We start from the raw sequence: 13,726 nt of genomic DNA on the forward strand, positions 1-13,726 counted from the left end.
TGCCTTAATACCTACCCTCTCCAGTGGGTTACTTTTTTGCTCCGAGTCTAAAAGTTGTCCTGCAAACACGTCACCTAAGTTACTAGCTGATGTTTTCTGCACGGTCGTGGACTGAGCTTATCAGTACAATCAATCTGTTTTGCACCCACGTGTCCACACTTCAATACTGGACCTGCTGCCCAGGGGAAAATGAACGTAAATGGCTTGCTTGTGCCACACGAACAGGCCATGAGGGCCCAACGGCACCGACCAGCCGCCGTGTCATCTTCAGCCCGCAGGCGTCACTGGATGCGGATATGGACGGGCATGTGGTCAGCCGACCGCTCTCCTGGCCGTGTGTCAGTTTACGAGACCGGAGTCGCTAATTGTCAATCAAGTAGCTCCTCAGTTTGCCTCAGAAGGGCTTAGTGCGACCCGCTTGACAACGGCGCTCGGCAGATCCTATGGTCACCCATCCGAGTGCTAGGCCAGCCCGACAGCGCTTAACTTCGGTGATCCGATGGGAACTGGTGTTACCACTGCGGCAAGACCGTTGGCACCTGGAGGTACTAACCAGCCTAAAAACATACTACTCGTTGTTGTTGTTGTTGTTGTTGTTGTTGTTGTTGTGGTCTTCAGTCCTGAGACTGGTTTGATGCAGCTCTCCATGCTACTCTATCCTGTGCAAGCTGCTTCATCTCCCAGTACCTACTGCAGCCTACATCCTTCTGTATCTGCTTAGTGTATTCATCTCTTGGTCTCCCTCTACGATTTTTACCCTCCACGATGCCCTCCAATACTAAATTGGTGATACCTTGATGCCTCAACACAGGTCCTACCAACCGATCCCTTCTTCTAGTCAAGTTGTGCCACAAAATTCTCTTCTCCCCAATCCTATTCAATACTTCCTCATTAGTTATGTGATCTACCCATCTAATCTTCTGCATTCTTCTGTAGCACAACATTTCAAAAGCTTCTACTCTCTTCTTGTCCAAACCATTTATCGTCCATGTTTTACTTCCATACATGGCTACACTCCACACAAATACTTTCTGACACTTAAATCTATACTCGGTGTTAACAAATTTCTCTTCTTCAGAAACGCTGTCCTTGCCATTGCCAGTCTACATTTTATATCCTCTCTACTTCGACCATCATCAGTTGTTTTGCTCCCCAAATAGCAAAACTCCTTTACTACTTTAAGTGTCTCATTTCCTAATCTAATTCCCTCAGCATCACCCGACTTAATTAGACTACATTCCATTATCCTCGTTTTGCTTTTGTTGATGTTCATCTTATACCCTCCTTTCAAGACACTGTCCATTCCGTTAAACTGCTCTTCCAAGTCCTTTGCTGTCTCTGACAGAATTACTCGTAATAGCTGTAATTATTAGTCTGCAAATTAAGTAAATGCTGATGTAACGTTGTTCAGTCACTGCCCTCACTATCAGTATAAATATGTGCCATTGCGCCCCTACCACCCATATAAACTGAACACTGCCTTGTGCCAATCTGCTGTTGGCCCTTTCATTGTTTTGCAGATACTTGTACAACCAACGTTAACTGCAACAATCGCTTCACCACCTTCACAGTACCTTTAACCACTTCGATGGTGTAAAGTGCATTGCTTTGTTGCGGCATCGAGTTATTTTTATGCCACATAACTGTCATCGGCAGGTCCTCTGACCAGAGAGGATCCCATTTGTCATGGAACAGTACAACCTCTAGAAGCGCATTAGAATGTTCGTGTGCCTAGGAATTCCACAGCCAGTTCCATAAATTCGGAACGCCAGGGCCAAGTGAATGCAGGGGACGGCCAACGAGTGTATTTTGGAGTACTCACCTCCTCCACCTCGCGCGCTGCCCTGCACAGGCAGCGCTGACAGTGCCAGAAACAGCAGCAGGAGGGAGAGGGTGAGGTGCGCCGGAGCCACCCTCAGCGGCCGCATCATCTGAAACATACAACCATTACATGTAGCCTCAAACTCATACACGCAGCTCGAGTCGCTGCACGTCACTTGGAGCGTTAATGAACAAAGTAAGAGCATACCGACTATCAGACCAATTGTGTGATTGGATTGAAGAGTTCCTAGGTAACAGAACGCAGCATGTCATTCTCAATGGAGAGAAGTCTTCCGAAGTAAGAGTGATTTCAGGTGTGCCGCAGGGGAGTGTCGTAGGACCGTTGCTATTCACAATATACATAAATGACCTTGTGGATGACATCGGAAGTTCACTGAGGCTTTTTCCAGGTGATGCTGTGGTGTATCGAGAGGTTGTAACAATGGAAAATTGTACTGATATGCAGGAGGATCTGCAGCGAATTGACGCATGGTGCAGGGAATGGCAATTGAATCTCAATGTAGACAAGTGTAATGTGCTGCGAATACATAGAAAGATAGATCCCTTATCATTTAGCTAAAATATAGCAGGTCAGCAACTGGAAGCAGGTAATTCCATAAATTATCTGGGAGTACGCATTAGGAATGATTTAAAATAGAATGATCATACGAAGTTGATCGTCGGTAAAGCAGATGCCAGACTCAGATTCATTGGAAGAATCCTAAGGAAATGCAATCCGAAAACAAAGGAAGTAGGTTACAGTACGCTTGTTCGCCGACTGCTTGAATACTGCTCAGCGGTGTGGGATCCGTACCAGATAGGGTTGATAGAAGAGAGAGAGAAGATCCAACGGAGAGCAGCGCGCTTCGTTACAAGATCATTTAGTAATCGCGAAAGCGTTACGGAGATGATAGGTAAACTCCAGTGGAAGACTCTGCAGGAGAGACGCTCAGTAGCTCGGTACGGGCTTTTGTTGAAGTTTCGAGAACATACCATCACCGAGGAGTCAAGCAGTATATTGCTCCCTCCTACGTGTATCTCGCGAAGAGACCATGAGAATAAAATCAGAGAGATCAGAGCCCACACAGAGGCATACGGACAATCCTTCTTTCCACGAACAATACGAGACTGGAATAGAAGGGAGAACCGATAGAGGTACTCAATGTACCCTCCGCCACACACCGTCAGGTGGCTTGCGGAGTATGGATGTAGATGTAGATGTAGATGTAGATGTAGATATCATTTTCTTACTGGGTAATTTAAAGTCTGTCATATTTGTTTTCGTTTCGTAGTAAACATAAGCTAATTTCATCACATTGCGTTCCTAATTACGGCCTCTGTTTAGTATTGCATTCTTTGAAATGCATTGTAAATGTGTCGCTCATATTACGGCTGATTTTTGCTCGTATCTGTCGTAATAGGTGGTATAATGATTCCATATTTGGTTTTATTCCACGGTGGATTCTATACTACTATATTTTTGCTCGCGTCCATTTTCCATACTTCCTCGCATCTAATGAAGAACTCCATGTTAGCAGCTTTTGAGACAAATGGTATTCAGGTTTATTACATCGTGTCACGGAATGTGTATGTATTTCTGCTTTCACGGTGTTGTTTCTGACCACTGAATATGCTTTGCAGTCTTAGTGACTAAAGCATTCTTCTTTGCAAATGCTAAAAGTGCAACAGTAGTGACGCAAATGTGTTTACACATCATTAAGAAGTACCACAAATAACATACATTAGCAGAAATCAGTGTTACGTACATTGAAGTTGGAGGAGGGAGACAGGAAAAGTAAGGAACTAACGATATTAGATGCACCAGGATTTGATGCGGAATCAGCGGCGAGGAGTGAAAATATTTTCCGGACCAGGACTCGAACACGGGATCTCGTGCCTGCGCGGGCTGCCTCACACTCGCACCTAGCGCCACCTGCCACGTCCTCCCTGCTCATCGCTGGAGGTCGAACGTCAAGTGCATCCGCACTGAAGGCTGTGGATTCATTGCCCAACAAGGCGAATCAGTCCTATGTACGCGTCGTATACGTTCTTTCGAACACGCCCGAAAGAACGGACACCGAGCATTCATATAAGAAATCAATGTGCTAGAATCTTCCTCCCACTCCGACGAAAATTTCGGAGTTCTCCATTAAGGGGGGTAGGACGTCAAACGGGCCGACTGGGAGCAGGACATTTTAATTTCCACTGTCGATACTTTTACAAGTTAATTCAGAAAACTTTGTCAGCATGACTAGGAAGGATTCAGGATTCACACTCGAAGCAGCGGAAGTTCAAAAACGTAACAAAATAATTTTTTTAGATATGAAATTTCATCATTTTTTCACTTACCATTGGCTGCATTTGGGACTATAGGTACACTTTTCTTCATAAGTCAGAGAGACTGTTCGATGAATTTTGCACAGCATTCAAACCATACTTACAGGTGTCTGAAACTGTAGAACCTATTTAATTTATGAAAAAATGAATGAGTTGTTGCGTTTTAAACTTTATGTTTAGAAAAAAATCAAATTTTGTAGTTAATTATCTCAATTTTTACCACAGTTTTTAATAGATTTGGAAAATTCTATAGTTTCATACACCTGTAAGTATGGTTTGTGTGCTGTGCAAAATTCATCAAAGACTCTCTCTTATTTGTGAAGAAAAATATACCTATAGCAACAAATGCAGCCAACAGTAACTGAAAAAAAATGATGAAATTTCATATCTAAAAAAAATTTATTTTGTTATGTTTTTGCACTTCCACTGCTATGAGTGTGAATCCTGAATCCTTCCTGGTCATGCTGACAAAATTTTACGAATTTATTTTTATAAATATATACAGTAGAAAATAAAATGTCGTGTGGTGCCTCATCTGCTCCAAGTCGGCCCGTTTGACGTCCTGCCCCCCTTAAGCGCAAAAAAAGTACGAAAAACGGATGTGACCAGAAATAGAGTAGAGTACGAGCAATATACTGACATCGGATTTTAACCGAGCAGTTCGCAGTGGGTCGTATGCAGGAACAAACAGACAGGTGTCCACAGAAAAACCGTGCTACGACACTGTCTGCTTTATATGAAACAAAAACAAATATGGATTTGTAAACCCACCCAATATTACGGATGCGAGAAAATGTTGAACACAATACGAGCAACACACAATGCAATTCGAAGATGGCAATATGCACAAGAAATTGTTATCAGGAACACAGTGCGATGAAACAAAGTTCTGTATTACGTCATGTCAAATGTTTGTTAGGCTTCGAAATGTGCTAAAGCGCAATTATTTCCGCTCTATAATCGCCGAACGCTCGAAACTGCAATACTGGGTTTTACAAATGCATATTTTTCCAGTCAGAAGGCGACCAACCTGAATGCGAATGGATGAACCATCGCCTCGACAACGAGCCGCTTACACTGCTGTAAACAATATGGAGCATTTACTAAGAAGTCACTGGCACATTTAGTACAAGCATATTACTAAGTGGCCATGTACATTTGGGAGCACAGTTTTATCTTTAGTCTATTGATATACAAATAGATACACTGCAAATTTCTCATAGTTTGCGGATTAAGCATCGTGTAACGGACCCTGCGATACACGAGAAGCTTATTTCAAGAGAAGTAGGATTCAAAACCTATCCAAATTTAAATTTTCCGTGGTCTCACGAGAATTTCGGGATGGATTCTTGGAGAAGCAACGGACAGTTTTTTTCCTATCCTCGACTCTTGAGGACAATGTCGACAAGACGTCGAACTTTTAGCATCCTTCGGTAATTTGGTGGAACACGAGCTGTACAGCTAGCGTGTCATCATATTTACGGAATACTCTTATTTGTTTGTGAAAAAGTCACTGTAAAATTAGCAAACGCGATATTATTATTTCGACTTTCCCAGGGCTCTCCATAGTCGTTGAAGAAAGAAATTAGTGCTGATTAAAGAAAAATCTGGTTGCTTCAATATTTTAGCAGGATATGCTATAGGAAGCCAAACGTTTTTTCAACATATTCAGAAACCAAACTCCAGTTCACAGAGTTGAAAGATATGACAAAGATTTAGTAGTTGAGAAGGGAGTGACAAGTTTGTGAACTTTCCCTCACGTTATTCAATATGTGCACTGAGCATGCAGTGAAGGAAACCGAAGGAACATTTGGGAAAGGGATTATACTACACGGAGAAGAAGTAAAAATTGTGTTTGGTTTGTAGACGACATTTTTAATTCTGTCAGAGACATCATATCAGTTGAACGGAATGGTTAATGTCTTGAAAGGAGGATATAAGATGAACATCAACAAAAGCAAACCATTGGTAATGGAATGTAGCCGAATTAAATCAGCCAAAAAGAACACTAAAACTAAAAGAATTGTTTTCCTATTTGGGTGTTCAAATAATTCATGATGACCGAAGTTGAGAGGATATAAAATGTAGACTGGCAATGGTAAGAAAAGCGTTTCTGAAGATGCGAAATTTGTTAACAAAATGGCTCTGAGCACTATGGGACTTAACTTCTAAGGTCATCAGTCCCCTAGAACTTAGAACTACTTAAACCTAACTAACCTAAGGACATCACACACATCCATGCCCGAGGCAGGATTCGAACCTGCGACCGTAGCGGTCGCGCGGTTCCAGACTGTAGCGCCTAGAACCGCTGGGCCACCCCGGCCGGCTATTTGTTAACATCGAATACAAATTTAAGTGATCAGAAGTGTAATACGGAAGTATCCTTCTCTACTGTTGCGTGTGTGGAAGTGAAACGTGGACGATGAACAGTAGAGATAGGAAGAGAAGGCAAGGCAAGCTTTTGAAATGTAATCCAACAAGAGTGTTGAAGATCACCTCGCTGCCTTGGGTAAATAATGAAGAGATACTCTCAATCTAATTGACGAGAAAAGTGTTTTATGGCACAACTTGACTAAGAGGAGGGACATGTTGGGAGGAGACATCCTGAGGCATGAATAGTTTACTTGGTGATGGAAGGAAGTGTGGCGGGGGATGAAACTTGCAGAGGCTGTCAATCAGATTTAGAGTGCAGACACGAAGAGACCTGCCCACGACAGCACAGCGTGGTGAGCTGCAGTCAGCGGACAGATGACAAAACCGCTGTGCGGTAAACAATTCTCTCCTAAGGCATCACGACTAGTGGGCGAGCTTTTGTGAAATATCGGCGATGTTGCCTGTATTACGAGGCAGCCTCGGCGGGCACCGCGTTGCCGGAACGCAATAATTGGGCGGCCAAATTCAGATGAGGATCACGAAACAATCGCTTTTTGCGGGGAGCGTATGACTCGCGGCCGCGCTTGGAATAACAAGTGACGGCCATGACGCGCAATAAAATATTTATCAAACGCGCGGGGGCTGCGCCGCGGCAAATAATTCCCAAATAAACAACATACTCGGGAACACACAATCACTCTTTTTTTAATGAAATGAAATTACGCGATTCATTTTGTAGACGACTGGGTGACTTTTTGCGATCGGCGATAATAGCTTTATTCATCGCACGGAAGCCGTCAGCTCCCGTGGGTGTGTTTATTTCTTGTGTTGAGCACTGCTTCGAAACATAAATAATTTTAAACATGCCTACTGTTTTAACAGCGTGAATCGTGCGCGAAGATTTGGAAGAAATGTAACTCACCAATAAAAGGGATCGTTCACTTATCTCTCGTATGACTGGCAGTCGGTCTGGGGCCTTTACCATGTTTGATGATAGAAAATTTTCGCAGTACATTTACGCGATTACTCACGTATTTGCTTAACATGTGCGAGACAGATGCTCAACGCATTTCCTGCGGTACGAAGAAAGATGTTTTGCACCGCATATAGTTTATTTTTAAATGTTTCGAAGCCGGACTAAGAAGGTATAACTTCCTCTTAATACATTTCCAGTCACGTCAGGGACGGTAGAATTAACGAAGTTCCGATATGACAGAGGTTGTGTTTGCTGGGCAGAATTCTCTAAATTCATACGACCGGTGTTGGCAAGATAGAAACGATATTAGGGCACTTTGAATTTTCCATTACTTACGAAATACTAGCGAAAATTTAGATGTAGGAAGGATACAAGTTGTGAGATAAACGATGTGTACGTGCTGCCACTTCGTCACATGTATAAAAAATTGAAACACAACCAATGAACGAGACTTGTAGAAGCCACAGTAGTTCACTGGCGCCAAAAGCGATGGGGAATGTCAACTCACGTCCATATAAAGCCTCCAAAAATTGACATCCGGGTAATATTTTTAGCCTTACTCTTTCACCCAAACGTTTCCTTGCTGACTGAAAAACAGAAAGTACAAACGGATGTAATAAAAGTTGAGAAATAAATAAAATCGTGATTTGTATCGGAGGTCACAAAACAAATGAACGTGATGGGAATGAGGGGGGCCGCGAGGAAGAATGATGGCGAGGCTGAGTACCAGCGTACAATGGAATGTTGAGCAGGGGCTCTCCAGGGTTGCCACACGACTCACCGGCCAAGTCTTTTGTACCTTTGTCATTAACGTTTCGTAATATGCGCTACTGACATTTTTGCCAGGACAAGTATATGATGCCAATGAATATCCGGATGAATAATACACGTTTTAACATTCGAGCGAAGACGGAATATACAACTGTTACCAATTAATTAAACTGGACGACAGTACATTAATTTCACTAGACAGGTAACGCTGATTTTTAAATTGAAAACGAAAATGAACTACTTGACAGATGTCAAAACTTCTGTTAAGATATCCTGCTCCTGCTCCTGCTGCTGATTATCGGTTTGAGGTGACTGACCGCCAAAGGTCAGTTTCAGTCTCCTCTTCCCCCCCCCCCCCCCCCCCCACTCCCACTCCCAGGACGGAATCAGTGTACCCCTTTTTCTACGAGTGTTTACTAAATTCTATGTTCAAGTGTGAGAAAGTTTTCTAAATGTTTGCGTGGCGTATATCTGAGGCGGAACATGGATACCTACCTGGTATTCACCTACTGAGATGTGGGAAACTGCCGTAACCCTTTGACCACCAGTGGTTACTGCCAGAAACCGCCATTTTGCTAATTTTTTAAGTACCAGTGCACTTTCACGTGAAACCACCGATGCTATGACAAGATAGAGCGCTATTGGTACACTGAGGTACTTCCACGAATGCAGTACATTATAGCTGTCACTTGTAGCGTTCAGTGCAACAGTTGGCGCGGATATGTGCAACGTGATTTTGGGAGTCAGTGACGTGTGTTTCCTTTTTTTTGTGATCATATTGAGGAGATCAGTAAGTATATCTGAAGTTATTGTAACGTAAATTTGAGTTTTTACTACTGCTTTTCTGGGTGATTTCGAAACGAAGCCACTGGATCAGTACGTACTTCTGCTACAAATTTATTAAATTTTAGACCCATTTTCGCTTGTTATTTAGGACTACAATTTGTTTTAGGCATTACGATTTCATTACGTTCCTCGATGTGGGACTGTGTCAAAGAAAAATGTGAAATTGCTTTTAAATATATCCCGTAATGTGATGGTTGGTAGTAAACTGTACGTCCCAGTGGTTTCAAAGTGAAATCACCTCCTTACATTATTTTAATTGGTTACTTGTTCAAAAAATAGTTCAAATGGCTCTGAGCACTATGGGACTTAACTTCTGAGGTCACCAGTCCCCTAGAACATAGAACTACTTAAACCTAACTAACCTAAGGACATCACAGACATCCATGCCCGAGGTAGGATTCAAACCCGCGACCGTAGCGGTCGCGCGGTTCCAGAGTGTAGCGCCTAGAACCGCTCGGCCATCCTGGCCGGCCGGTTACTTGTTGCCAGTTTCTTTTTGTATTCGTTTCGTACTATGACGATAAAGGTTCGTTTTGTGAAAAATTATAATTTTATTTTTTTTTACATTGTTGGTACCCAAACGTTAAAACCACATCCAGGCTGGCCGGCAAACCGACTCTCGTACGAAGCAGGGCCGGCGCGCCTCCCTGCCCCAGAAGTGGACGCTTTAACGCGCACGGCTATACGCTAAGATATATCTCAATAAAACATCTGTAGCTTTCTGTAACGATTTTATTAATTATTCGTAACGCTTATTAATTAATCGTGTATAACTGATGTTATACTGGTGCGGGATTTGGCAATTGTGGAATTCACAAATCCGTCACTCAGTCTGATTTCTGGTTTCTAAACACCTTTAGTCTGTTCTGTAGCTATACTCCAGATAAAAGAAAAATTTTTTCATCCTCTCACGTCGCTCCTGGTGGACGACAAAGCCTTTAGTGGCGAATTCTAGGTATTTGCATCTATAGGAGACTGGTTCTCTTGTTTCTTTATGTTCACAAATTGTAGGTTACTCCAGACTCATAGAAATAAGGCCATGTTGGAGTTGCAGTCTTTTCATTTGTCTGGATTTTAATAAACTTTCGCATTCGTGACAGTAAAAACGCTATGGAACGGAGTGTTATCGTTACAAACGTTGTGCAACTACTTATTCTCCGTCTGTCTATTGTTTTTATTCCAATTCTTGAAAAAGTTACGTTATTGAGATCTGTCCCAACCAAGTATCATTGCTAGGATCTATTATCAAACGTCGCAATTGGATTTCGTTGAGCACTCGGACCACAAATGGGAAAATTCTTCTAATGTTCCTTTAAAAGCGCACTCTTTCAGTCAACAGAAAGTACAGATGTGCTACAATGACTTTTTCCATTCCCAAAATTTCAATTCTGTGCAACACAAATTCCAAAAGAAAGCGAAGAGAGAGAAATACATCTTGCGAGACGTTCGAAATCAACGACCCTCCCATCGGGAGCCCTCGTATTAACCGTTACAATAGGCTCACTCTTATGGTAAACGCCATTTTTTTTAGGAAGTTCAGTATCATCTACTGCACTTTAGAAGCAGATAAGAGGTAAAAAAGATATTTACGTGCGATCTTTTCCTTCAGTCGTTTCTTAGATAAAATGTAAAGTGCGTTTAGCATTATAGGTACCTGATTATGCACAGAGATACTTGCTACAAGCCTTTGTTATCGGTTCTGTGCTTGTACTCTCACAGTCCACTTCCCTGGTACAGAGTGTGAACGGTTGTGCGTAAACAATGTACGGTTATTCGATATGCGGGAGGATGGTACAGTGGCAGGCGAGCAGCGCGGAACGTTACCCCGCATTTGAGGCAGTAAAACGAGAAAGAGGACGAGAGGAGAGGGAAGTGGCCAGCAGGTGGTGGTAGCAGATCAAGGCCGCGCAACCGGTTCCCCACCATTACCGCGCCTAACACACATTTATCGTGTTTAGTGCGCGGCCGCGACCATTGTTTCCACGTGTTCTCCGCGCACGGACTGCACGCATCTCTTCATCGCGACAGAAGCCGCGTCTCGACCGACTCTGCGGCTCCCGGCGCCTGTATAAGACATTCTGGAGACAGCCGTTCAAATCCTTGCCTCACCATCCACATTTACGTGTTCCGTAGTTTCTTTAAATTGAGTGACAGGAAACGGCCGATTTCCCTTCTTGTCCTTTCCCAATCAGGGTTTGCGTTTCGTCTCTAATTAAATCGTAGTCGAAGGGACGGTAAATCCTATAGATTGGGGAAACACGGTTCACAATTTCCAGTAGAGGCACTGTCTCCGCATCCCAAAAGAAACCATTACGCGTTAATACGTATAAAAAGTGCCGTTTCAGCGAAATTAGTCTGCGTTAAAAATTAGCTGCGTGGCGTATCAATTTAATCGCGTGTCTATAAACGAACGACAGTAAAACACACATCTGACATAGGTAACGTTATCCGATAATCGGGAGCAGGATGATATTCTCGAACACAACGCGAATACGTACAGTTGCAAATAAACACCTTTGTCTTCGATTCTGCAGGATAAAGCGACTAAAAGTGCATGAGCTTCAGTCACACGGAAGACAATGCAGCTGCGTGTGCTGACTAAGTACTTGGCTGCAGCGTCCCGCGGGAGATGATATTAGGAGACAGCGCTAGCCGTGGGCGCCAAGGCTGCACGCCAGAGACAACAACAACCTAACGCTCTCCCTGCTCAAAGAGCACCTGCATTTCAGCAGTTCGTACCCATTCTCTGTCAAATTACGGTCGTCGCACCACCGCTGCAGCGGAATACAAAATGAGCTTTTTACTCCTCCTTTTTCAACCTCCGAGCGGTGGCGAAATTAAAACCACAGTGCAAATCGGGTAAACCGTTGTCCCGTTTCTAGTACGCCCGTCTATCGCATCACGTTGCACTTTTCAGTTCTGAGCCGCGAAGTGAGCGTGTAAAGACGTCAACAATAATATTTTCCCCGCCAAATGTTAAGTGCATGTTGAGGGGTGTCACCTGATTTCATGCAGGCCATATAACACAACTGTCATGCGTTTCCTTCTTCATGACAATTCTCGGACTCAAATTGCAGAGCAACGAAGACACTCTTGCAGCGTTTTCGATGGGAAGTTGCTGCAAGGCAGCCCCGAGCTGCTGACCAGCGTGCGCAATGGGCCGAAATCACGAGGGGGTTGGGAAGTTGGTACCACGCTACGACAAATGTCTAAGTAGAAACGGCGACTATGAAGAGAACTGTTGAAAATACATTAATTTTGATTTTCACCTTGATTTCCCTTTCACGATCGATCGGAGGCTCAAAAAGGAAGTAGCCCTTGTAACTAATTTAGCATCTGTCGAATCTCTCCTACCGCTCAAAAATACAATTCGGGAACCCGTTTCCTCAATTCGAGAACCCGTTTGCTCATATAGAGCTTCCGAAGAAACAACTGTGGAATAGAAACGATGACGAACTCTGCAAAAGCCTTACACCACTCGTATTAATACTGAGTGCTTCGCAAGTTCACTACTTATCGTACAAGGGTACGTGAATGCAAAGCACACTTCATTGTGAACGCACATAGGAACTTTTAGGTGGCATACTAATAAGGCTTCATCCTGAAAATCCACTGTATTTTTGCGTGTACGGACCATCAAACTGGTAATCAAAGGTTCACCTCATGTCTGACAATGTTTATCCATTTAGTAACGTGAGCCGCGCTCGTGGCTTGCCCGATAAAAGATACAAATTAAAATTGCTCTAGCTTGTGGTTCAACGACCAACCTACAGCGAGTAACTTTAGATGAATTTTCTATCTTCTGTCTCATTAAAATACAGATTATCTGTTACGGGAAAACACAATGTTTGTGTATACAAGAGATCAAGACGCATTTATGGTAAGCTCGAAAAAGACAGCCAGTCATACGAAACCACGATGCACGTAACATTTCTCCGACCCGCGAAATTGTGCATTTCATGTCCGGTTAGGATCGAAGGTATGATAAAAATGTATTATGCCATCACATAATTAAATTTAGTACACTGAAGTTATTTTTCTAATAGTTAAATGCTATCCAAGGAATAAAACTATATGCTGTACTGGAAATACAACGTCGACCATTGCCTTTCATAAGTAGTATTTTTATCACGTGAACTATTCGGGCACGCCTCACGTCCCGACAAAAAGTTTCAATCTACATCGACTTGCTTCTTTTGTACTATTATTACTATCAGAAGCTCCAAAAATCAGACGCCTAAGAATCCAAAAGTACGAATAAGTAACGTTTTCTCCCTACTAATTTTCGAAAAATAACTAATATACAGTCACGGCAGAACTTCATTTCTCGGTTTTAGACGCCATTACAGTAAGTGCAAAACATTACTGCGATTACTGAGAAGCCTCCGCAACGCGAGGAAATGCCAGTGGTCTCGAATTTCTCTCTCTTTTGTTTCGAGAGTAGTACAGATGTCCGCCCCAGCCAGCACGATTAGGAGTGCGATAAACACCGACTTAACGAATGAAAGAACGGCAGTCGGTCTGCATTTAGGCGTTCAACCTTTGCGTTCTGCGAGGACTTGCCGCGTGGAAGAAAGGTTAATGAGGGTAATCAGCGGGATG

The 13,726-nt window shown here is 43.1% G+C and overlaps 1 protein-coding gene and 1 pseudogene across 1 annotated transcript in view; both read right to left on the reverse strand.

The window, feature by feature from the left end:
- Positions 1-13,726, reverse strand: part of LOC126470667 (latrophilin Cirl) — a 781,142-nt gene that overhangs the window by 462,279 nt on the left and 305,137 nt on the right. The window contains exon 3 of the mRNA XM_050098661.1: positions 1,823-1,931. Within this exon, the coding sequence (XP_049954618.1) occupies positions 1,823-1,931 (109 nt within the window). The remainder of the gene's footprint in view (positions 1-1,822; positions 1,932-13,726) is intronic.
- Positions 420-537, reverse strand: LOC126472065 (5S ribosomal RNA; annotated as a pseudogene).

This window comes from Schistocerca serialis, chromosome 3, assembly GCF_023864345.2.
Source record: "Schistocerca serialis cubense isolate TAMUIC-IGC-003099 chromosome 3, iqSchSeri2.2, whole genome shotgun sequence".
Classification (NCBI taxonomy): domain Eukaryota; kingdom Metazoa; phylum Arthropoda; class Insecta; order Orthoptera; family Acrididae; genus Schistocerca; species Schistocerca serialis.